This window comes from Lycium ferocissimum, chromosome 1 (assembly GCF_029784015.1).
Source record: "Lycium ferocissimum isolate CSIRO_LF1 chromosome 1, AGI_CSIRO_Lferr_CH_V1, whole genome shotgun sequence".
Taxonomy (NCBI): domain Eukaryota; kingdom Viridiplantae; phylum Streptophyta; class Magnoliopsida; order Solanales; family Solanaceae; genus Lycium; species Lycium ferocissimum.
The window spans coordinates 72,140,434-72,167,574 of NC_081342.1; the positions used below are offsets into that span (position 1 = coordinate 72,140,434).

The following is a 27,141-nucleotide window of genomic DNA, read 5'->3' on the forward strand; positions in this document are numbered from 1 at the left end:
ACACCAAACCAAACACTAGGAAATAGGGTTGTTTATTAGTTTAGTTCGGTTTGATTTTGAATGTTATCGATTCGATTTATCAGTTATTGGTCTATAAACATGTTAAACCGATAATCAAACCAATAAGAAATTGATTATCGATTTTCAATTAATCAGTTGGCTTATAGTGATTTTTTCTTTTTTCAATTTCTTACCATATTTTTTCTTGGAAATGTATCTCGGAAATGTTTACTAAATGCATCGATCAAGAAAGTAAAGGTGTTATGAGCTGATGAATTGAGAAGGAAAAACGGTCTTCACAAAAAGAATCAAAGACTTTTTACGATAATTGATTAATTTAACAGATCTTATTGGATTATCAGTTAAACTGTTGTGAAAATCAAAGGCCGTTAACTGAACCGATAGGCCAATAGCATAAATTACAAAACTGTTTACAACAGTTAAATCAATAACCTGATATAAATAAACCAATAACACTTTTTTCGGTTTGATTTATCGATTAAACCCAAATTTGCACATATCTACTAGAAAATGATTAAGATAATATATTCACAAGGTAAAACATTTTCCATTCATAGACTCTCGTAGCTCATTTCTTTAGTTGCCTTAAAAATTAGACCATGAACCGATACAAGGATCAATTTAATATCATCTATGCTCATGATCCGGTGGTGCCACTTCCAATTTATAGCAATAAATATAGATGATTAGTATCAAAGGACAAGAAATAAATCAATCGATAAAATAATCGAGTAGAAATGATTGTTGAGTGCTGAGAGTTTTTCCAAATACAGGAGATAAAATCAATAGAGAGAATTGTAGGTCCAAAAAGTGGCGAGAATCGACACTATGCATATGAAGAGCGAAGGAAGAAGAGTAACATTCAAGAGCATACTCTCCCCTAGATACCCGGCGAGAGTTATGGTTGCATCTGCAATCACCCGAGCAATGGTTCCGGCTTCTGTAGACAAGAGGCCACCATTGTAGGTTCCACGAGAAAGCCTAGATGACATGACTCGAGAGAGAAGCGACAAATTTACACCTGAGGCGAGCCAAAATAACTTTCAGAATGAACGTAGTATAAAAACTAGCAATAACATACCATTATCATTGAGAAGATCGTCGGATCTCCAAGTTTTGTTATAGCCAAAGAAATGTTAACTACGATCACCACCTATACATATGTAAGGAATAAATTCACTTATATCTACGTGCTACTGTTAACCTAATTTCTAAAATCAACGACTTTCTTTAGATCATGATGCAACTTTTCTCTTGAACTATAATTGTTGACTGCACTAGTCGATAGGCAAACTATATAAAGAAACTATCAACTAGAAGACAGTATATTTATCATTTCATTCTTAATTCGAACAGCCACTCAATTGCAAGACAAAAATTTCTCCCTTCTTGATTTGGAAACATAATAGCAGATCGTGTTTCTACAAATCAGTATCTACCCTTATCTTCCTGACGAGCATAGTTCGTGCCACATTCACTATTTAGATATGCCATTATCTCCTCTTCATCAATTTTTCTTGGTTTGAGCACAACTTTTGTTCAATTATACGATTTTTGTTTTGATCCATTGACAATTAAGATACACATATGTTTGTTAAGAAAGACAACGAAAAGGGGGGATCATACCTTCTAACACTTCAGCAGATACGAACAATAAGAGCCCCGAGCAGACATATTGTGGCACAGAATACGGGATTATAACTTGAAAGCTCATGAGTATACCAAGACAAACCATAATTTCAGATGCCAGCAAAATTTGCCTGCAAACATAGGAAACTAGATATTCAAATTCTGATGGTAATGATTTAATATGAGACGCGTAGTGAATTTTCAGTCTTGACATAGTGTTGAATAAAATAGTCCTACTTTTGTCTAATTAGATGCATTTCGTTTCAACTTAAACACAGTATCAATAGCTAGTCATTACAAGTTGAGACTTGAACTCTATGCACATAGCTGCCAAAACATTTCCTTGATGTTGTAGTCCAAGCCATGAAAAATATTGACCACATGCATGACCATCCGAAGTAAGAAACTTAAGGAATCAGTAGTGAACAAGAAGGCCCAAACAGAATTTTTTTTTTTTAGTTATGAATCCCTCAAAAAAGCGAAACATATTGACAGCAATCATTTGCAAGCAGGTAAAGGATATCCATTTACATTCCGAGAACAATCCTCACAATGATAGCATTGGAAATTTTTTATACAGCTAGATACTTCAAAGGAACGTACTCTGTCCATAAAGAAAGCATCCATAACATATGCTTGTGTGAAAGAGATTACCTGTCCTCGAACATGTTACTTATGTAGCTCCCGACAACAAGATTTACAGGAAGAACTGTGAGGCCAAGACACGCAAGAAAAATCGAAACAGTGCCTGTTGACCAGCTAAAGTAGTATGTCGTAACGACACTAGATTCTGAAAGTAAAATCTCCATTGCATATTTCAGCATAAAATAGATTAATAATTGAACCTGGAAACATCAAAGAGTTGCGTCAGTGGTCATAAAATTTCATGTCTTTCTATTAGACAACCAAATCATATAGACTCATGTCAAGTAGCAGACTAATGTTCCATCCTTTTATTTCTTCCCTTTTCTATGTTATTTTCCTTCTTTTTAGAATACCGAGAAGAAAATAAGAAGCCGCCTATTATTAATTTCTGGAGGTGTAAAACAAGTTTTATAATACCTTAGATGTTCACTAGACCAAAACTATTAAAACAAACGTACCTCTTTCAACCGACACATCTAACAGTCATCTTTCAATTAAAAGTTAGACCTGCATTCTCTTCTTTCCAATCACTAACTTCACTAACATTATTGGAAGTATCATGATGGTCAAAGCTCGAGTTCTGCTTCGCAATCCACTTTCCTTCTTTGACATCAAGATCTATCTTTCTAACATTTAACAACAAACAATTGCAAACTCCACGAAACATCATGAAACATGTATCACATACTGGTAGTTGAACTCCAAAGAATCGATTTTCTGGAAAATATTTTCCAATGTTCCTATGTTTGGTTGGTCAAATTATCTTGGAAAACGTTTTCTCTAGGAAAACAAGCTCCTTAAAAATCAGGAAAATGACTTCCTTTGTGGGAATAGGGAAAACAAGCTCCATAAGCGACAATCTAAGCTCGTTGTCTCCTCTCCACCCCCACCACCCCAACCCCCCACCCCACCCCTTGACCATCCCACTCTATTTCACAGTGTTTTCCACTTTTCCTAGATTACATATAAATGCTCTTGGGATAAGTTAGTAAACCACTTATTTTCCAAGAAAACTTTTCCTTCTTACCAAGCAAACCCTAAAAGCAGGTAATTTCACTGGCTCAATCTTTCAAACAAAAGGAATATTACTTATTGGATCACAAAAAAAAAAAATTAAAAAAAAAATTAAATGGAAGGAGCTCATAGTAGAACGTACCTTCACAGAAGGAGTGAGTAATCTGTATGCTGCTGCTATGGAATTAGCAGGTCGATGAGACTCCTCGGGAGCTTCTTCACTCTCATCATCTTCTTGTTCAGCTTCATCTTGTTGATTCTCCGGTGATTTTAATAGCAATGGTTCCACAACACCCTTTTCAAGGGCATCAGGTTCTTGTGATCGAGCAGAGTTTTTATCAGATCCTGTTTAATGAGTATTTACCTTTATTACACCAGCTTTTGAACATACTCCAGGAATTAATTTAATCATATTCTACGGAACCATTACAATATGGAGCTCAAGCGAACTGTGATTTCGCATTCTTAATCAAATCATGACACATAAAAATAAGATGAAGCGAGTACAACCTTATTAAGTGTCCACTACTGAACATCTATGTTGCACGGACGCTTCAAGAATCCCGAAGAGTGCGTGTCAGATCCTTCGAAAGTAGTATATTTTTGGAGGATCCGACGCATGTGCTGTAACATTTTTGGAGAGTCCGAGCAAACATACTCGAAGCATTTCGATATATTAAGAAATTCAAAGACCAGAAAGTTTTCCAGTGACACTTTGGGACTTAAAACTGAAGTCGGCAATTGACATAAAAAGGCAAAAATCCCAGATCTCAAATCAAACTTATGGTTTCTAATTACGGATTGCCACATTGAATGTTAGCGTTCTTATTTTATGGTTAAAAGATTAATCTTTACTTCAGCAATAGCAATTTAATATTATTCATAATTGATACTCACCTATACAATCACTACATGAAAACAGCGAGCATGAAAATTTTATCCTACTACACAAACCAACGGTTTTATTTTGAACATTTAAAGAGGCAAAAGGTAAGTAGCAGATTGCATTTCCGTTACTTAACATTGGATAAATGCAAACTCTACTCTTATCTTAGATAATGAGTCTAGCAAGACCAAAAAGAGCAATCCGGTGCACAAAGCATCCCGCGTTCACGCAGGGTTGGGGGAAGGTCCACAACCCAAGGGGTATGATGTAGGTAGCCTATCCTGATGCAAGCTTCAATAACTGATTCCACGGCTCAAACCTGTGACCCATAGGTCACATAGAAACAATGTTACCGCTGCTCTATGGCTCCCCTTTGCATCTAGCCAGTCCACAAGGTTCAAATTTGAGTTGAAAAGTGTGTGACTGTGAGTGACTAGATGTGGTTCATAGTTAAAACAGGTTCGTAAAAATTTAGGCAAAGTTGACTTAGTCATACTTAATGCTTAAAGATTGGCAAGTTCACTAATTCATGTTTATTTATTCGGGAGAACAATTTTAAGCTAACAAAAAGTTCAGAAGAGCCATTTAACGGAATATCAAATACTGTCACAATGGTGTGCACATCACACGTGAGTGTTACACGATTTTTTTAATAGAAAGACAAAAGAGAAGGAAAGAAAAATGATTCTCTTTGCCACTTTTTCGGAATTGAATTTGTTATGGGTGGAATTAATTCAATTGAAGATTGTGCCTTCCCTATTTTCTTGTTTCACTGATTTTAGTTCCAGTCAAAGATTACGGAGCAAGGGGAAAGAAGAGCGTAGAGGATATAATATATGCAACATTGGAATAGACTAGTAACAACTAAAATAACCAAAAAGAAAGTAGAACATACCAGCCTTAGACTCTTGAGGAATGTTGTTTATTTCAGTATCGCGAACAGGTTCTTTAAAAGAGATCCACAGCCAGACCAAATAAATTAACCATGCCAAAGCCATAAGCCAACCAGGCAAAGTATCTTGATTGAAGGTTAACTTGTAAATCTTAAAATTCGTCTGAAGTAAACCAGCAAGTGCAGGTCCACATGCCATTCCAAGTGCACTAGCACTAACAAAACCTGCTGAAGCCTGCATCCGGATTTTAAGTGGCACACAGTCGCTGATGTAGCGACGGTTCACTGCTCTGGCGGAACCAAAACTGCAATTCAAGAAGAGAAGGGCAAGCCGCCATCTTGTCAACTTGTAGTTTTATGATTTGGTACAATTGCAATAAATCAATCATTTAACTAATCCTCTATCCCAATACTAATTGGGGTCAGCCATATGGATCCTATATATTCATTCTGGTTTATCCGAACTCTTTCCATTCTAATATAATAACCTGTTCTTAAACGCAAGGGTTTAACAGACAAACATAAAAGTTAACCGAAAAACTGTGCTTTGCACAAGATTGACCATATATCACCCAAGCTAATTAACGACATAAAAATGAAGACATTTACACAATAAACTCTTACAAAAGGAATTTTTAAAATATTCAACAAAAGAAAACCACATGTACAGATGCGCAGAGCAGGAGAGAGTGGAGGAGAGAGACTTGCCCGCAAAACAGACGACCGATAAGCAGAACTGGTATTGATTTGAGATCATAGGCCAATGCATACATGACGTTCCCGACAAAAAGAACGATACTGCTGAATACCAAAGGTCTGAAATAAGACCGGTTTGACCAAGCACTGAAATACACGGATGAGAAAATCTGTGCAACAGCCATGGCTCCAATCACAATCCCACAAACCGTTGCAGCCGCACCTAGGCTCATAGAATAATCATCTGCCGTTGGTACAATAATATACGTATTGACCATGTACAAAAAGGTATTCGCCAAGTTCAACAGGAGCGACATAAAATGGTATCTCTGATCATCAACTTCTTCCTCAACAGGAGTGGGTAACTCCTCTTGCATGATAAGTGCATGTTGGGCCATAAAGTTAAGGAAGTTTGTCGAATGACTTAATCTATCGACAGCTGCTTGCATCGAGTCAACCACAGGATCCTGCAAAGAGGCTCTGTACCATATAAGAAAATAGTAGAGCATGTCTACAATTTATACACGGAGCTTAACAGCGAAAAAACTATACTTCGTCCGTCTTACTTTGTACGACACGACTCAGAGTATCGAGGTCAAATAATCTAATTTTCGTAATGAATTCGGACAAAGAATCTTCGAGTTTTTTTGAACTTTTTTTACAAATTCAGAAACTACATAAAAAGTACTATAAGTCACAATATGAAAAAGTAGTGGTCACAGAAAAACTCCTGACACTCCAAATAGTAACAGTATAACATAAAATGGACAGATGGAGTAATATTTATAAAACCTGCACAAAGATCCAAAGCTGATTAATAGAAGTAAACTAAAACCTGGAGTGGAAGAGCTGGCTGGTCATAAATTGACAAATAGCTTCCCTGACGGTCTTGAAGATCTGCGAGATTACGTGATATTGCTCCAACAACTGCCCCTAATCCCTGCAACCATCATTCGGAGATGGCTTGCATTAGGGCATACTAGTGCAAGCAAATCTGAATCTCATGTTTAGTCAAGAAACGACATTGCAGTTATGAGTTAAAAGGCAAATCTCAAAAAAAAAAAAAAACAAGTAGTATGGGCGGTTGTCTAAGCATCAGTAGTTTTTTTTTTGTTTTTTTGTTTCTTTTTTGGGATAACCGTGGTGTCCAGTACAGCTTGTGCACACCTCTACTAATTCCACGAGGTACCTGCTACCTCCAACTAGCATAGGTACCAGGAAACTTTGTCCGCCATGGCTTAGCCCCAGTCGCATTATTATAATAGGAAGAAAAGTAGACTATCTCTTTGAGTTTAGAAAATTACCACGTGCTTGAATACTTGCTGAAGTTGGGAATAGGGATGATTAGCCCGGGTTTTGACATAATAATCTGTGAACTTATAGCCAAAACGTTTGTCGAATTTTTTAAGTATCTTCCGCAATCCAATAGCGTTTATTTCGACAAAATAGAGAAGCTTTAGAAGATCACGCCCCACAGCTTGATATGCTTCTCGCAGCTCATTTATTTTGGATAAATCAGGCTGCTCTTGAAGAGAATCTTTCTGTTCGTTAAGTTCAGATATCCTCCTCGCAAGAGCCCCTTGTTGTTCCAACAAGAAGAGAACTATTGTTTCAATCTGCAAAAGTTAAGAAGAAAAATATCAGATCTCCATGATGCGGCTGAGCATCCTCCGCTATGGGAAGTATCCTTTTGATACAATAAAGGATGCATTAATACTACGAGAAAATAGAGATAGTCAAACTAATTTCAACGGACTATTATTGATCCCTCCAAACCTATTCAGCCGTTGGTCAGGAGCAAGGCGGTCCATGTGCGAGCTAGGATCCTGCACCCTCTGTACTTTTGGTGAGCCCACCTTAGGATCTTGTGATCAGGTCGTTGGTATTTCCATTCTTTTGTATAGTCTGGGCTAGCCTCGTAACTATTTATATGTGGATTCTTTTCTAAGTGCAGGCTAGTACCGTAACTTTATTTATCCATTCTTTTGTATAGTGCAGGCTAGCCCCGTAATGGACTATGCAACAGCCAGAGCAAGAAATAATTATGGAAAAATACGACCGTTGATTGAAACAAGAACCTGCCTTTTCCCTAAAAGTTTGATTTAGGAAACAAAAAAATCTTTCTGCAAAATGAAGTTCCACAACTGATTATTTCTCGCAGACTAAATACTGATGTTGCTTCGTTCACTCAAAGGTACTCGCAACGAATGTATAGCATATACACATAGTTCTTGTCCTGATTCAAGTTGAACTAGGCACGGGTTCAACTTCAGGAAAAGACCAAGAAATATCTCATTGGAAGAACAAGTAATCAATCAAACTTCAAAGTTGATAAATTGGCACAGAAAGAACAAAACTCTAATATAATTTGGTCGATACGCACATGCCTCTCAGAATGAACATTGATAAATTGGCATGGGAAGAACAAAAACTCTAATACGATTGAGTTGATAAACACATGTAGGGATGCAAGTGCATCAATCTCGTCTCTTTACCTGATGATCCAGCATTCTGGAGAAATCCTTAAGAACATATCGCCGATCCAGTACTACGGCTTGGCTTTGGTTAGCATACTGCTTAAGCTTCTTCTTCATCAATTTGTAATTGATATAGTATCTGCAACAAAATTGATGCTCGCCATTCAACATAATAATGCAGACTCAAGGTAAAGTGTACTTGCGTAATGTTTTATTTCTCCTCTTAGACTAATCACTACTGCATTAAAACTTAAAAATATCCAGGTAAAATTCTTGCTCTCTTTTGTTGAAGAAAAAAAGGAGAACACACTGCAACTACCGTCTCTTAAATTTGTTTATTAAAACACATTATCTATTAGGACGGCAAGGATGTTTATATTACTAGGATTGCAATAAGATTTTTGGTCGACAGGTATACATCATATTTATTGAGCTCACAGCATAACATTTTCTAGAACTGTGTTTTTACGAAAAAAGAAATAGCAAGTTCGGAAGTTCATGTAAAAATGCCGAATAAGAGCATCAACAAGATCAAATTCTGCAGAACTTAATGCAACAAAATTTGATGTAATCTCTAGTTTTATGCCAAAAGAAATGAAACCGGAACTAGTTTTATATAAAGGACATTGGACATACCCTTGCCATTCTTGGATTTGTCTTTCCTTCAACTTTTTACCAAAAGACACCATTTTTATCTGTATTCACCAAAAAGGAAAGGGGGAATGAGATAAATTGCAACGCCACATTTCTAATGATGAGAAATCGATTTCCATAGAGAATACAACGAGAAAATTTGGGTGCTGGACACTGAATAAGAAATTACACCAATCACAGTTTCATATTGGCTAACTGTTCACAAACAATTGATGCAGACCTCACACAGTATTGCAATTATTTTTCAGTCACTACGAAAGAGCTCCACGAAATGCAGAAATTATTCCAGGTTTAAATTTTGATCGTCTTCTTATACTCGGGAATTTGCAACTACATTGATAAAAATGACAACTTCTGGGACCAAATTAGAAGAACATCGAAAAGCTCATGCCTAATCAAAATGGCTTGGTCTTTTGGAATCACTCAAGCACAAAATTTAAACATACACACAACATGTTTACCTTTTTTTTGTACAGCTACAGAGAGTCGAATGAAGCTTATTGTCTATAGATTAAATGTAAACCCATTATTTTTAACATGAAACATAAACTTATATGTGAAAATCACTAACATTTCAACAAATATTATAGTTGAACTCATCAAGTTTATATCCTAGATTCGCCTTTGCACCTATAAAAATACATTCGTGTTGCGTATCATAAACCATATGAGCCATTAAAAAAGAATCAGTATATGCATAAAAGTCAGGGCACACTAAATTCACTCACATCACTGTCCATTTTCACATCAAAATTCAAAACCACTACTTCATAGGCAAAATTTTCAGCTTCATTTTAAAAAAGAAATATTTTCCAAAAAATAAAACAAGCAATCAAATGAGCAGAAAGCTTCTTTTTTTTTTTTCACAAAAAAAAAAAAAAAAAAAAAAAATCAGTTGAGATGACAGAATTTAAAATCAATCAAATGCTTTATATGCGTGTATTTCCATATTACAAGAAAAAAAAATTCAGCATAAATATAAAAAATGACTCAACAAGTTAAAAAAAAAAAAATGCAACAAAGAAACAGAGAGAGCCAAATTAAAGAGCAATAGGATCATATCAATTGACAGATATATACATCTATGCTAGTTACCAACTAGTTTTGGCCAAAACTCTGTATTTGTGTTAAGAATTTCTCTTAATACGTATAAATAATTTATCAGAACCAGTTAAACTGCATTTTCTAGAATCCAGAATCAATAAACTTATAATTCTAGATCCGCCTCTATATATATATATAGTGGCGGAGCCAAGATCTTAACTAAGAGGGTGTTCAACAATATAAAGAAAGTATACAAACAAAGAAGCCAACGGTTCAACATCTATTATATACACATAAAAATATTTTTCACCTCGTATATATAGTGTAATATATATATATATAGTGGCGGAGCCAGGATCTTAATTACGGGAGTTCAAAAATATAAAAAAGTATACAAACGAAGCCAAGGAATTCAACATCTACTATATACATATAACAAATATTTTCACCTAATATACACAGTGTAATATATATATATGTTTTGTGTGTGCAAGTATTCACGTGAAGAGTCTCGAATTTTATTTATTTTTTGGCAAACGAAACATTAAGCTCTGTTTTTTTTTTTTTTCAGGCAGATTCACAGAATTCGAAGGAATATTAAAAAATACAAACAAAAATGAACAAGAAAATGGAAATTATTACTGCAAGTACAAAATTCTGCAATAATTTCTACAATAGTTTTCAAATGCAATTTGCTTTAATGACCTGTATGTATCCTCAATTTGCAGAAAATAGCCTCTTTAGATGAACATCAACAAACACTGAGACTCTGTTTTTATATAAACAGAGAAATTTTCAGATTCACAGAATTCGAAAATACAGAGCACTCCGAACTGGTTAAATTTTTTCCAAAAAAAAAAAAATACTGAAAAACAACTTGGATTTATTTTTCTATGTAAATATGAATTGTGTAATTTGTATGTGAATATTGGCCATGAAAAGTGTGAGAGATGAGGTGGTGAAGATACGAGAAAGAGAGTTCATTGTATATATAGTTAGGGAAATTCGGCCCTTATACAGGTTGCTGCACGTGTTGTTCTCTCCAAATTATTTGTCGGATAATGTTGTCATTAATGAAAATGACACATAATCGGAGTAAATATTTAATAAAAAGAGATTATAACTTAAACATAAATAAGAATAAGGTTAGTCAAATACTTCTTTTAATTAATATTCCCTCCGGATAAAAAAGAGTGTCTACTTAACCATTTATACACTCCTAGAAAAAAAGTAGGTAATTTGATTAAATTGCCTCTAATTAAATAGGTATTGAAATTTGATCACATAACACTTAATAGGGGGCAAATCTGGAAAATAAGGTCAATTCTTTCTTAATTTGATAAGTGGACAATCTTTTTTACCCAAGAAAAAAGGAGTAAGTGGATACTCTTTTTTATTCAAAGGGAGTATTTCTTAAGGGGTGTGTAAAATAAAAGAACGATATATAATTTGAGATGGAGGGAGTAGTATTTTCAAATATAGCACTACTTCGTTTAAATTTTTGGTGTTTGGTATGATGGAAAATGTTTTCGGATAAATATTTTTTCTATTTTTTCTTCAACTAAACATCTTGGAAATGTGTTCTCAAAATAGAAGAAAATGTTTTTAAACAATTTGAGGGGAAAAAAATCTGAATATAAAAACACACCAATGCATCTCTAACCCGCCCCGACATTATCCACCCCTTATCACCACCAAAAGTTGCACTCCGAGTTCAAATGTCGCATAGTGTTTTGCTTTGAATATATACAAATGCTCTTAAAAATGACATTTTAAACTTGCGTATCAAACACAAGAGCATGAGTAGGAAAATCACTTATTTTTCGAGAAAATATTTTCTTGAAAAAACATTTTCCGTCATAGCAAACACACCCATGTGATTCGTTATAAATATTATTTTATATAAATTTTGTGATAAATAATAAATGCTAGTAAATAGAGGAAGCGATCTCTTATAGCATGTTTGGCCAAACTTCTAAAATTACTTATGTTAAAAAATACATTTTTTGAAAAGTGCTTTTTAAAAAATACTTTTTGCGAAAAGCACTTTGTGTTTGACAAATTAATTTAAAAAGCACTTTTAAGCAGCAATTAGCTTTTATCCAAGTTTTAAAAAGTGTTTTTAAGTGTATTTTTCTCAAAAGTGCTTTTCAAAAAAGTGCTTATGGGGAAAAACTACTTTTTTTAACTTCTGCTACTCCCCAAAAGTACTTATTCTCTCCCAAAAGCTTGGCCAAACACCTCACTTTTTTTTTTTTTTTTTAAAATAAGCACTTTTTGAAAAAATAAAAGACTTTTAGAAAAATAAGCTACACCATTAGGCTATTAGCCTTTAGGATACGGCTGGTTTGGCAGCATGATAATATTTTGTCAAATCATGTATATACATAGCCACAATATATATATATATATATATATATATATATATATATATATATATATATATATATATATATATCATCCTAGAATTTAGAATCTATAATCCTGATTTTTAATAAGGATTCAAGTTAATATATTGACTATGTAAATTATTTGCGCTACATATATATGAGTGTAGTATTATCTGTCATAATAGATTATTTATCATTTTTTGAGTAAAGGATCGTAGGGCTATTTGTCAAATTATTTTTCTGATGAAGTAGTGTTCGAGCCAGCTTGGCGTCATTTTGACTTTACAAATATTATTGAAATTATATGCCATTTTCACAGAATATTAGTAAAAGATAACATAGAAGATTTGTAAATAATATAACATAGAAGATTTGAAAATAATATACACACGATTTTATAAAGTCATTTTTTTCTATTCAAATTATAAGCATGTATAGGAGATCATTTCCTCACCACTATTCCATTTGAAAAAATGCTAGCTACCTGTTACCTCCCTCTATTATAAGCATCACGTAACTTTATCCATCAAACTTACGTCGATAAAAGAAATCATCTAACGTGTTTGCTCTTTGTTGTGATGTTAACCAAGCCAAATTAATCACATATTTAATTTGGACAGTAATTAATGTGGTAACATCATAGTTTTAAACATTAGGTAACATGCTGCAGACAGCAACTATATATAAATTGGTACACTTCAAAATTTTCTTTAAAGTTTTGGAAATAACATAAAAAAGAAGCTGTGAAGATTGCCACGTGAATGAAAATTTATGATATCATTGTGTCAGCATTTGGACCCATCGTCTGTTAATTTTTCACCTGGGACCATTTATTTATAATTTTGCATAAGCTGGCCCACTCTCATGTGATCGAATCTCCTTGGAAATTAGTGTTGTTTTGTTTTTTTAATACAATTACTCCCTCCTGATAAAAAAAATAAAAAAATTGTACGCTTAGTCATTTGCACACTCCTTAAGAAAATATTAATTTTTAGACAAAAATAGATAATTTGACTAAACTTTTCCTAATTAAATAGGCCTTAAAATTTGATCACATAGCACTTAATAGGAACAAATCTGAAAAGATAAGGTTAATTTTTTGTTAATTTGATAAGTAGACACTCTTCTTGATAAAAAAAAAAAAGGCTAAACAGACACTCTTTTTGTTCCGGACGGAATAGTATCTAAGATTCTTTTCTTCAATATGTGGCTTCAGATTCAAAGAATCTAAATTTATATTTTTGGACCCACAAAATTTTGCTTTATTAGCATTTGTAAATCTACTTGAGATACAACCCAAAAATGCAACGTAAATTTAAATATTGAAATCATTTCTAATGGATTTTGAGTCTATCAAAATCCTCAAAATCATGCATAATAGGCTGTAAAAATGGTCATGACCTCATGAATTAATCATCTAAACTCAGCCTGCCTAGCTACCTCTAAAAGTTATATAAATAAAAATATAGGAAAAATAGAGAGGATATGCATAAAAGATACTAAGTATTAATTTACTAATTAATCAAGAATTACATGAATAATTGTCTTTCAGGACCACTTCATGAACCCCATAAATAGTATATCAGGTTAATAATTAGATCAAACTCATACACCTATAAAAATATTATAGAAGAAAAAGGAAGCAAGAAAGGAAGAAAAAGACATGGAACATGAACATGGCCAGAGGTAGAGTGTTATTCATGTATTTATTCAATTTCAATAACTTTGATTTAAATTCTAAATAGGCCCGGCTCTTGGGTAAGGCAGCCAAAGCGCTTGCTTTAGGCCCCACTTTTTTTTGGGGCCCCATTTTGAAAGTTTATGTACTATTTTTAAAAAATATATATATATGTTTTCAAGTAAAAATTATAATTTTTTAATAAAAAGAAAGAAATTTAAAAAAAATTAAACAATTTAAAACGTATGAAATATTTTTTCTTTAGTGGTAACAATTTGAGATCTTTAGGTGATTAGAAATATATTTGGACTATTCGAATTAAAAAAAGATCATTTTAGCCTCAAAAGAACCTTTAAACATATTAGCCACTCAAATAGTTGATGATTTAGACCAATTTTTTGAAGTAAAAGTGTTAAGAAAAATAGTACAAGTAGAAGATAATATTTCAATTGATACAGATTAAAAGACAAGAAATATTTACTAATGCTGATATTGCTTATAGAATAATGTTAACAATTTCTATAATAGTAACATTTGCGGAAAGAAGTTTTCAAGCTAATTCAATAAAAAATTATGAGAAAAATTTGATTATCAAAATATCATTAATAACTTTGCATTTTAAAAAGTTAAAAAAAAAATTAATATTTAAGAAAATTATATTAGAGGCCTCTCATCCAAGTTTGGCTTTAGGCCATCAACTTTGTTAAGCCGCCCCTGATTCTAAAATATATATGTGTCAAAGAATTTACTAAACAAGTTCAAATATCTAATTTTGAACTCAATTAATCAAATGAATTATGGTCGAATTTCGAACGCAAACTCATAAAATTTAAATTTCAAATCCGACTCTAATTATTGCACATTTTGTAGGAGGTAGTTGCGTATCCATCATGTTCACAATTTGCAACAAGGCCTTGACTAGTCAGAGTTCAAAATTGTTTTGCTAATTCTGCAAGTCATTTGGCTGTCCTAGTCAATTAACACAACATTTCGTGCTATAAAGTGTAATTATAATAGCCACATATTCACAAGTTCGAGTTAATTAAGTATAATATCCAATATCTCAAAAGGTAAAACTAAAATAAGAAAAAGACCTTTGTGATTAATAAGTAGCAGTAACTTGAAAGTTTGTCTTTTATTTTCGATTATTATGCAATCCATCTTAAAAACATATTCTAGCACGCAATTATGTCAAAGATTGATTGTTCTTGGAACACTATATGACAGCTGTTCCACTTGCAGGGATTTTATTCTAACACGTTTAAACTCGTTATTAACATGTGTTACATTTTGTCCAATTGTCCTGTTCCCTTTTTTGGACAAAGAATTCCTATCCTCCCCCTCTCGTCGATAACGCTTACATTTTCTGTATTATTATGATCGTTGGCACAGAGTTAGCTGATACATCTTCGAATATCATTTCTTCTCCGAAAAAAAAATGTACGATCCGATGGCCTTCTACATCCATGCGACATTGCACTGTTAAACTTTTGTTCGTTGCAAAATATTCTCCATTGCTATCTCTCGTAGGAGTCTTGGCTGTGTCCGTCCTCTTTCTTTTTTTCCATAAAAGGTTTTTCTTTTTTTTTTTAACTTATAAGGAAAGAGCTTTTCTTTGATTTGAGCCAAATGAATTAATGTTCCAATTTTTAGTCTTTTCTTCCAGGACGCAAAATTTCACTAAAACTTGGGATTTGAAAGAGACTTTGAAATTTAATTAAACGACATTAGTAATAATTTGTTGATACTTAATAGTTAATACCATGAACTTTGTCTCACATCGCAACGAGGCAAGGGCCTTTTAATTTCTCTTTGTTCATACTTGAGACCCTTGTTTAAACAAAACTCTTTCATACGACTAATGTAGGCAAGATAATCTAATTTCGCGGAGTCAAGCCAATTTTATGAATTTGAGATGTCACTGAATCTATTAATCATTTGAATATGAGATTTCAACTTAATATTTATACATATTTAATAGATTTTAAATGAAATATATATATTGGTTCTTAACCAAATCTAATACGTTCGATTATAGTGATAAATCTCCTCAAATCCCTTTTATGAGAATTTGACCTGTTGGTATAGTCTAGTGAATCCCGTTTAGAGTAAAAAGAGACAAGGGTCTTGAACAACTTATAAATCTCCTCCTTCCCAACAATTTCTTGTCTTTCATCGACAAAAGACGAGAGTCTTGAACAACTTATATATCTCTTCCCTCTCGCACATTAAATATCTTTACGTGGATAACGCTTACATTTTCTGTATTACTGTGATTGTTGGCACAGAGTTAGCTGATACTTCTTCCTCAGATATCATTTCTTCTCCGGAAAAAAAAAAAAACATGTACGATCTGGTGGCCGCCTTCTACATCCATACGACATTGCACTGTTAAACTTTTGTTCATTGCAAAATATTCTCCATTGCTATCTCTCATAGGAATTTTGGCGGTCCTCTTTCTTTCTTTTTTTTTTTATTTTTTTTATTTTTTTATTTCTAAAGAAAGATTTTTTTTTTTCTGATTTCATATCCAACTTCCAAGAGACAAATGAATTAATGTTCCAATTTTCTAGTCTTTCTTTGACCACAACACAAAATTCCACTAAAACTTGGGATTTGAAGAGACTTTGAAATTTAATTAAACAACATTATTGATTGAATACTTCATACATGACTTGTCTCGCATCGCAATGAGGCAAGGGCCTTACAATTTCTCTAGTTGTTCATTCTTGAAGCCCATGTTTAAACAAAACTATTCATACGACTAATATAGGCAAGATGATCTAATTCCGTGAAGTCAAGCCTCTTTTATGGATTCGAGATGTCACCGAATCTATTAATCATTTGAATATGAGGTTTAAAATTTAATATTTATTCATATTTAATAGATTTTTAAATATATATACTTGTTCTTAACCAAACTTAATGGGTTCGATTATAGTTATAAATTTGGTCATTTAAATCGTGTCGTCTATGGAAAAGACAACAATGCACCACTTCTCAAATCCCTTTATGAGAATTTGACCCGTTGGTATAGTGAATCTCGTTTTACATTAGAAGGAGACAAGGGTCTTGAACAACTTATATATTTCTTCCTTCTCAACAGTAGTTTTTGTCTTTCATCGACAGAAGACGCAAGTCTTGAATAACTTATATATCTCTTCCCTCTCACACACTAAATGTCTTAAAAAAAAAAAAAAAAAAAAAAATCCTCAAACTATGTTTGTAAGTGAGATAACATCTAAAGCACCTCCACCCACGACCGAGGGTCCTGGGTTCGAGTCACACTGGAGGGGAAGTGTGGAAACACTATAAATCCTCCTAAATGGGTGGGAAAAAAAAAAAAAGTGAGATAACATCTCATAGAGTCCAAAGGTAATTAATTAAACCTCTATGCGTGCATCAGTAGATCTGGTCATCAAAGGTAATCTAATGAAATCATAAATGGACCAATTTGACACTAAATGAATATGTAGTTCACGAATAATGGGATCATAAAAAGGTAGCACATGCACCTGAAGCTGAGATCCAGGCCTAAATTGACACAAGTTAAATGATTCCAGTTATGAAATTAAAAATATATATATGAAAAAAGGTAATAAATTGTTATATGATGGACAAGGGATGTCAAGGATATTAGGCAAAGACGCCCATTCTCTACACATTGGAAGAGGGTCCATAATTATTTTTAAAATCTTTTATCCGATGTTTGGTATCTGCTTAGAATTTAGACCAATCTGAATTTCCGGTGAATAAGAATCATACATGACAGAGCACCCTTATAAAAAAAAATTCATTCACAAAGATCGAGCCTCAAAGAACAACAACAATAATATACCTAATCTAATGTCACAAGTGGGATATGGGAAGGGTAGTGTATATGTAAACGTTACCCCTACCTTGTGGAGGTAGAGAAATTGTTGAAGAATGAAAAACTCCAACATCGGTGGTTAATTAATGAGATGGGCGGTCTTCTTATATGGACTTGGACAATATATCCTCCCCTCATAAGCTAGCTTGTGAGGTTGAGTTAGGCCCATGATCCATTTCTTTACATGGTATCAGAGCAGGATCCGTCTCACCCGATGTTGGGGCCCCAAATAAATTTTCCCACTCACTAGATGTCCAGCCCTGGCGTGAGGTAGGGTGTTGAAGAATGAAAAACTCCCACATCGGTGGTTAATGAGATGGGTGGTCTCCTTATATGGACTTGGACAATCCTCCCCCCATAAGCTAGCTTTTGAGATTGAGTTAGGCCCATGATCCATTTCTTTACAGAAATTGTTTCCGATAGACCTTCGACTAAAAAAAAAAAAGCATTTAATTTGTTTTGAAAAAAAAAACACGAACGTGAAGAAGCCAGGCAAATAATAAGAAAAGCATTACATACCATTCTGAAAGAAAGGATCAGTACAACAACTAAATAATACGATAACCGAAGTATAAGTGTCACGCCCCGAACCATGGCCTAGGCGTAACACGGCACTCGGTGCCTGACTGCATGTGACCGAGCGAACCACATGGCTTGCTGAATCAACATGGGGCACGTACTAATGCGGAATATAGCTTAAATCATGAACAACCTGAATAAAGCATAGGGTTTAAGTAATCATAAGTCTTAAAATAATGTTTATATCATGAATGCGGAAATAGTCCGAAAACATAATAAGTACTGAGCCAACACTACCTATACGACTCTGAACAACTGACATGACATGCTAGATCAGTCTATAAAGCCTCTGAAACATGAGTCTGAATACTAAAACTGTTTACCTGGACAAGGCTCCCGACATACCTCTGAGAACACTCCAAATGAGATGAGGCTCACTAAATGCTGATACGAGCAATGTCCTAACGAGCTGATCTGTCGTCTTGTAAATCAATACATGCATCGTGAAATGCAGGCCCCGGGCAATAGGGTCGTCAGTACAATTGTACTGGTATGTAAAGCAACTGAATGGACAAGCATAGCATATGAAATAATAAGAACTGAAACTGAGACTGTAAGCTGAACATGAACATGAGCATCATCTGACTATATATATATATATATATATATATATGTATGTATGAACATGGATATAGTTGGCTTAGAAGCCTATGAATAACATAAACATGATTCGTAAACGTAATATAACATGAATATAGATACATAGTATTATATCTTGTATGAAAACATGGAAGCATGTAGTATTTCATGGAATTAAGCATAATAAGTCATAACTAGCATTCAAAAACCCATGGAATTCAAGACATGGGTATTCATGGATTACGAACGGATTCCCAATAACCAAAATAGAATATCAAGAATAGAATAACGAATTAGTAGTACAAACATGTTATAACATGATACGTGTAAGTTACCGTTATCATGAATTAGAATAAAAACCCTAGGTTTATGAAACTTCATATTTTCATAGATGAACGTGGCGTGGGGAAGAACAATGATGTTTCCACATGTGGATAGAAGCCTTAAATTCCTTAATCGCTCCTTAACACCCAACGAAGAATCCAAACTTTGAAGAAGAATCTAAAAAATCTGAACTTGAATCCTTAAGAAGGGTTTTCTTGAAAACCCTAGGATTGTAGAGTAGAATCTTGTTAATAATCCATATATGGGTGTTAATCCTTGCTAATATAATGGAATAATACTGGGAGTTTGAGGAAGAACTTACCTTAGGAGGCTTGGGAAAGTTCTAGGGTCCTTTCTCCTAAAAAAGTCGGCTAAAAATTAAGTAGAATGAAGATTTAAGAAAATTTCATGCTTTGGGGTTTTTATAGCTGAGCAAGGCGCATGACACGTCCTGCGAATCACAGAATTGACCTGAGAAATGCAGCCCAAACGCACGACATGACCGAGAGTTCGCAGGTTGAACCGCAGGCTGATCCTGCGAAATGCAGGTTAGTAAAACGGTCATAACTTTTTACTCACTGGTCCGTTTGAGCTCCACCTTATATAGTTAAAAATGTATTTCAAAGGGCTAAAACTTTCATGCTTTGAGATTCTCAATGGATTTTCTCGAAATCGGGATGGAAGGCAGACCTTCCGTAAACTTAGCCGATTCCATCGAATCTTAAGCACCTCACTATTTGTCTTGATTTCCAAACAACTTTTTCCACCTAAACTCATCCCGATAGTACTTCACATATCTAAAATGTCACATTAATACTTATTTAACACATCCACACCTAATCCGGATTTATGGAGTGTTACAATAAGAAACAACATATAGTAACATAAATCAAAGAACAAGAATCAAATAATACTAATACTACTGTTACGAAAGGAGAAACATACGGTGCTCCAAATTACCACCAAGCCTATCCCACAAGAAAGAGAGACGGCGTCAACTACTAACTAATCATCTACCCTAATTCGCGAGTACTTCCATATCCCCCTATCTAAGGTTATGTCCTCGGTAAGCTGAAGAAACGTTATGTCCTGTCTAATCACCTCTCCCTAATGCTTCTTCGGCCTCCTTCTACCTCTCCTTAAACCCACCATTGCCAACGTCTCACCTACTCACTGGGGCATATGTGCATCTACTGATCCTCATATGCCTAAACCATCCCACCCTCGCTTCCCTCATCTTGTCCACCACGGGGCCACTACCACCTTGTCCCGAATATTTTCATTCCTAATCCTATCTTTCTTAGTATGTCCACACATCCTTCTCAACATCCTCATTTCCGCAACTTTCATCTTTTGAACAAGATAGTTTTTTTACTGCCAACACTCGGCGCGGAGTGTTGGCAGTAAAAAACTATCTTGTTCAACACTCCGCGCCCCATACAACATAGTTGGCTTAACCACCACTTTATAGAACTTACCTTTAAGTTATGGTGGGATCCTATTCATCTTACTACAATCCGCAGAGGTCATTGGTTCAAAACAAGATTATTCTAAGACTAAAGTCCTGCAGGGATTATAACCATAATTAGACAGTCCACTATAGGAAATAGATAACCTGTGGTATAAATTTTATCCTAATTTTAATTAATACTCATGACCAAACATTGAGTAATGATGATTCTAAATTTTAAAACTGAAACCCCTAATCCGTGTAATCAAATGATCCTCAGTAGTTGGCTAAGCGTCCATCAGTAAGACTTGATAATGACCAGAGAGAAAGGACATTTTTGTCTAGATTCTGGGATTAGTGCAAAATTCTTTACTATGTTTTTTTACGTTGAACTTTGTTCACAAGGGGACAAAGAAAGTGATGTCTAGATTGTAAAAAAACTTGATAAAAGTCGCTTTAATGTGGTTTTTAATTTGCCGAGAGTTTTGTTCTAATCTGCATTTTTTTTTTGTCAAGGGATAGTTTCTACTAGTTGGACAAATTTTTCATAAAGTCTATATATACTCATCTAAGAAGATTTGATAGAAATTTATTACGAAAGGACTAAGAACTTGTAGTACATAAGTGTAACATACAACACTCATTATAATGACGTACACAGAATTTATGTAAATGTTGTAGGCTCATAGTTTAAATTCAATTTGTAAGTGAATTTGGCCTAAGACGGTGGTAAATTTAAGGCTTAATTCATATCATTTTCCCAAATTGACATGTACATTGCCTTATTTTAAAGTAATATCCACTATCACCTACTGTATATAATATACATATTGTTTTTTTTAGAAAAATACTACTATTCACAAACATATAAGGACAATCCTTTTACAATCTTTAGACATCACATGTGATGTCCTGAAAATTTACCATAAATGATCAGTTGCATGTTGACATTGTGTCATAATTTTGGGTCCTGCAGGTTTTGATAGTAAATAATTGTCTATGATGCCATTGTGTTAGCATATGTTATATATGTGATGTCAAAAGCTAGAGAAATACATTTTGATTTTCTTTTTCTCCTTTTCTTTGGTCTTTTGAGTGAACTTTTAAGTGGTAACTCACTTATAAAACTGTTATCTTAAATGTTATAGGTTCAAACATTTTAAAGTTTCATTTTCCCTTTTTTTTTTTTTCCTTTTCAGATGGTCGACATCTGTTTTGGCGCCCGGTAAATTTGAATTGGCATCGATATCCTTACACGCATCCTTAACTGGAGGTCTCAGATTCGAACACTAAGAATAAAGTCGTCTTTGTAAAGAAAGGCGACTTTATTCTTGGTGTTCGAATTAAAGAAAGGCGACTTTATTCTTAGTGTTAGAATCTGAGACCTCCGAAAGGATGCATGTAAGGGTACTTACTACCCTACCCCACTGGTGGTACTGATCAAGAATTACATAAATTATTTGTCGTTAAATCTAAAGAATCAGCATTAAGGACCACATTATGAACAACAGAATGAATAGGTGAGGTGAGTTCCAGAGAGTATTGCGTCAACCAAAACTTTGATTCCAAGAATGAGAGTTAGCGTCAATTTCACACTTTGCATCGGAGATAACAAAGTAAATTTCACCACAAAACCTTCGGCAGCCGGGGGTCTTCCCCAAGGGAAGGCCAATCAGGAGCAAGAAACCTCGGCGTCGGTGACTTAGGCACTTCTAACGCGCGGATAAAAAAGATCCCAATAATAATAATAATTAATACTCCCTCCGTCCCATATTACGTGGTCACTTTCCCTTTTGCACGCCCCTTAAGAAATCATAAATAAAAGATGTATTTTACTACCTTACCCCTATTTCTCTCCAATAAATACATTCTAATCAATATTGACTATTTTCAAGAACAATTAATAATAAAAGTAAGAAGGGAAAGATTTAATTAATTTTATCTTGGCTTTGTAAATGAACAAGTAATTTGGGAAATATATTTTAGTAATATGGTTAGGTAATATGGGACGGAGGGAGAAATATAGAAGAAAAATAAAGAGAGCTGCTAAATGACCACACTTATTTGGCCCAAATGTGGCAACACCTGTGAAAAGACTACCATAACCTTCTTTTGACTTTGCAATGTTTTCCTCCAAAACACACTAATAAATACAATGATTTATTCCTATCCCCAAAACATTTGACCAACTAAAATTGATCCATATTTCCATACAAATGAAGATGAATGGTGTTTACATACTTTTTGTATTTGATGTATATAGCAAACTATACGGTTTATTTAATTTAAAAAATTATACACTTTACTTATTAAAAAAAAACTACGGTCTACTCAGAAAAAAAATACTGCTTTACAACTTGTTTACTAATCTATATTGAGTATAATTAGTGTCAATGTAGAAATACAACATGTGGGTTTTTTCAATTTGATATAATCAAATATTCTATTTAATCAATATTTATTTAAATTACATGTGAAATTATAAGTAATACTTTGTTTAATATGGATTACTTATACTAGCTAGTTTTGTTACACACTTATAAACCATATTAAATCTTTAACATTATAATTTTAATAACATAAAAAATTGTTATAAAATATCAAATGAAAGTCACAAGAGATACAAGACCCTTTTTGTATATAAATCATATTAATTTTATTCGTAAATACAGTGTACAATTTGATTTATGATAGTGAACAAGTTATTAAGATAGTAAAGGAATATTACAATGTAAGACTCAGATCTTGCCAGACAATTGCCTTTTTCCACAAGATATTGCTCTCCTCCCCTTCGATCAATCCAACGTTTCCACGATAGCAACATTCCTTTGCTACTTCTTGGAAAAAAAAAAAACATAGTTATATTGAAATTTATATGATACTTTTCACACATTAATTTGATATAATTTCAATAATTTTTAAAGTTGGAATTTACAACTAGTACTTATTTAATAATAATTGAACTTAGATATCAACCATATTAACATCTTCCTCAGCGGAAAAAAAAAGATACCATATTAGATTTTAAATTTTTAGTTTAATTTAATAAAATAAAATTATGTAAAACTAATATGAATAATAATGTAAGCGATAGGAATTTTTTGTATAAAACTTTCAGTAACAAAAATTAGCGACACATTTCATTTTTAATCGCAAATTCTTCATTATTTTAACATATTTTTTTCTATTTATTTTCTGATGTAAACAAAAATCCATCATTATTCCGTTATTATGTTGCTACGAAATGTCATTAAACTTATTATTATTAATTTATCAAAACTAAATGCACCAACACCACTGCAATGTTTATCAATATATGAGAACTTATTTAAAATTGAATTCTTAGATATATGAAATTACTTTTGATTACTTTTTAAAAATAGTTAAGGATACATAATATGTCCATAAACTTTAAAGTCTTCAACATGAATATTTTCTTTGAAAATGAGTGCTTAATAGAAATTATCTGAAAATAATAGAATACAAAAATACATAAATATCTTTACAATGATCAATAAATAATTGATTTTACATACAAAAATGTTATATTATTTTTGTTACATACAAAAGTAATAAGTTGCAATAAAATAAATATGAGCTTCTTAAGTCTTGAGGTTACAACTTACAAGTAAATATACAAGTGATGTATTGTTAAATATTACCTTTTTCATTTATTTCTTTTATTTGAATGTTAATTGAATCTTAGGAAAACGCCCAAAAATACTCTTATGCTATTCGAAATAAGTCAGATTTACCCTTCGTTATATTTTTTGGCTCAAAAATGCTCTTGCCGTTACGTTTTTAGCTCAAAATGCTCGCCAATTATCCAAATAGCTCAAAAATACCCTTCCTACTAATGGTTGTTCCAAAACAAGAGAAAGGGAACCAATTTTGCCCTTGTTTTTTTTTTCTTTTCGGAGAGGAGGAGAGTGGGGTTGAATTTGTGAGAAATATAATAATAACATATGAAATAGGTAGTATAAACACTTCTAGGTTTAACAAATACGTAGTATAAATAATACTCCTCCGGTCCAAAAGAGTGTCCACTTGGCCTTTATTTTTTGGTTAAAAAGAGTGTCCACTTATCAAATCAAGAAAGAATTAACCTTATTTTTTCAGATTTCCCCTTATTAAGTGTTAAGTGACCAAATCTCAATACCTATTTAATTATGGGTAATTTAGTCAAATTACCTAGAAATTAGTATTTTCTTAAGGGGTCTGCAAATGGCTAAGTAGACACTCTTTTTGAACCGGAGGGAGTATTATTCACAATTCACCCATGTCCACCCTCTTCAACTAAAAGAACTGATAACTGTCTCAAAAGACTATTGTGGTCGTAAAATATCCAATAATATTATAAAAAAACAATTTCTTTTTCTGGCTACGGATTTATGGAACCTCACTTACTAGTTTGAAGTTGAAAAATCGATTTCATGCAAATTGCACACTGAGCTTTTGGTATAGGTGTCCCGGGGCTAATAATCTACGAAGAAAGGAGGGGGAAGGACAGATCAATCCCAGCAAATGGAGGAGCAAGTTATGGAACAATTGAGCTTATTGGGGAGGGGCGAAGAATTCTAGTTCTAGTTCTTCTTCTGGGAGTCATCAGCCTGTTATCCCCGGCGTACCTTTGATCCGTTGAGCGAGAGCCCTTCCACACGGGACTCCCGGATCACTATGGCCGACTTTCGTCTCTGTTCGACCAGTAAATATCAATGTTCTAATGTCTGTTTCATTAGCAAGCAAGGGTTGCAGCCTATTCACATTTTATTGTCCATATTTCCTCCTAAAAATATATTATTATTTCTTTAGAAAATGCAAGGACATTTAAAAATAAAGAACCACAAATGTTAAGACAAGAAGCTAAGGGTGCGCATACTCTCATAAATACCGAAATCAGAGTTTTTGACACTTCCATTTCGATATTACGGTACTTGATATGCATTTTTTTTAAAATGGTATTTGGCTCTTATAGAAAAATACCATAATATCAAATATCATACGGAAATACTCAATTACATATACAATTTAACTAAAATATTAGTATATCGAATAGTTCAAGAGCAAAATTGGTTCATTTTCTCTTGTTTTGGAAGAATCGTTAGTAGAAAGGCATTTTTAAGACATTAGATTAATTTAATTATTTTCTACTAGTCATTATTCACAATTTTTTTTTTTTTAAAAGTGAAAATAAAAGGTGAAAAGAATCACTAGATATCTCTAGAATAAGTTCTTCTCTTGAAGTGCTCAACTAATTTCACGTAATTATGTATACAAATATTAATAGGTAATCTTAAAAAAAGAAAAAGTAATTAATAGGTCAAAATGCATTAATGGTGTAAGATAAACTTTGGGAGGAAAGGGTAGAAATGTTATTGACTTCGCATATATGATCTAGATACCCATGTGAATTTACTATCCTAGCCCCATTTGGGCCATTGTGGCCAAAATCAATGTGGTAGATTTGATTTTTCCATTAAGGATAAGGGTAAAATAGGTATGAAATGATAAATTATCTCTTGATTTTTTAAACTGAACAAGTAAAAGTGAACATCTATTTTTAGTTTACAGTACAAGTACAAATGGTCGGTGGGAGTATATTAAAAGATACTCCAATTCATAAGAGTTACTTCTAAAAAAAAAAAAAATACTCCCTCCGTTCACTTTTATTTGTCCACTTTTGACTTTGCACACCCCTTAACAAATAATAAATAAAGTGCATAATTTACCAATCTATCAATATTAATTGGTGCATATTTTTATTAAATTTGGAAAATAATTTGAAGTGAGTAAAAGTGAATGAGGAGGGAGTACTATTCAGTTAAAAGGAATCTTATGGACCAAATGGCTTGCCAATAGCATACGTACTAGTGGAGCATAATATAGTGAATAATAAAATATAGGGGTGTACATAGAACGGGTTGGTTCGGATTTTTTAAATATCAAACCAAACTAATTGCGTCGGGTTTTTATATTTATACACCAAACCAAACTAATAAAATTCGGGTTTTTCAACCTCAGATTTTCTCGGGTTTTTTAAATTTTTTCCGGAAATATCTTCATACAAAACATATAACTTTTACTTCAAATATTTCTTTAGTCCTAGTAAGATACAACTATATAAGTAAGGTATTTCTTAAGAAAATAACACAAAATGTGAGATGAGTGATGACATTGTATTAAAATATTCAACAAAAAATATAATAAAATCGGTTAAAATAAATATTGCTAATTAATAAGCCATAGAAAAAAAGACCATAATCTAAAAATACTAAATTATGCTGAAATAAGTACAACTAATAAGTATTAATT

The 27,141-nt window shown here is 33.2% G+C and overlaps 1 protein-coding gene across 1 annotated transcript; it reads right to left on the reverse strand.

The window, feature by feature from the left end:
• Positions 1–653: 653 nt before the first annotated feature.
• Positions 654–9,035, reverse strand: LOC132059668 (SPX domain-containing membrane protein At4g22990-like). The gene is made up of 10 exons (XM_059452369.1): positions 8,897–9,035; positions 8,279–8,399; positions 7,088–7,399; positions 6,619–6,723; positions 5,796–6,250; positions 5,091–5,392; positions 3,452–3,654; positions 2,305–2,495; positions 1,648–1,781; positions 654–1,042 (listed from the first exon to the last, which is right to left on the reverse strand). The coding sequence occupies exons 1-10, from the start codon at positions 8,947–8,949 to the stop codon at positions 804–806; spliced, it is 2,115 nt and encodes a 704-aa protein (XP_059308352.1). The 5' UTR covers positions 8,950–9,035; the 3' UTR covers positions 654–803.
• Positions 9,036–27,141: the final 18,106 nt, after the last annotated feature.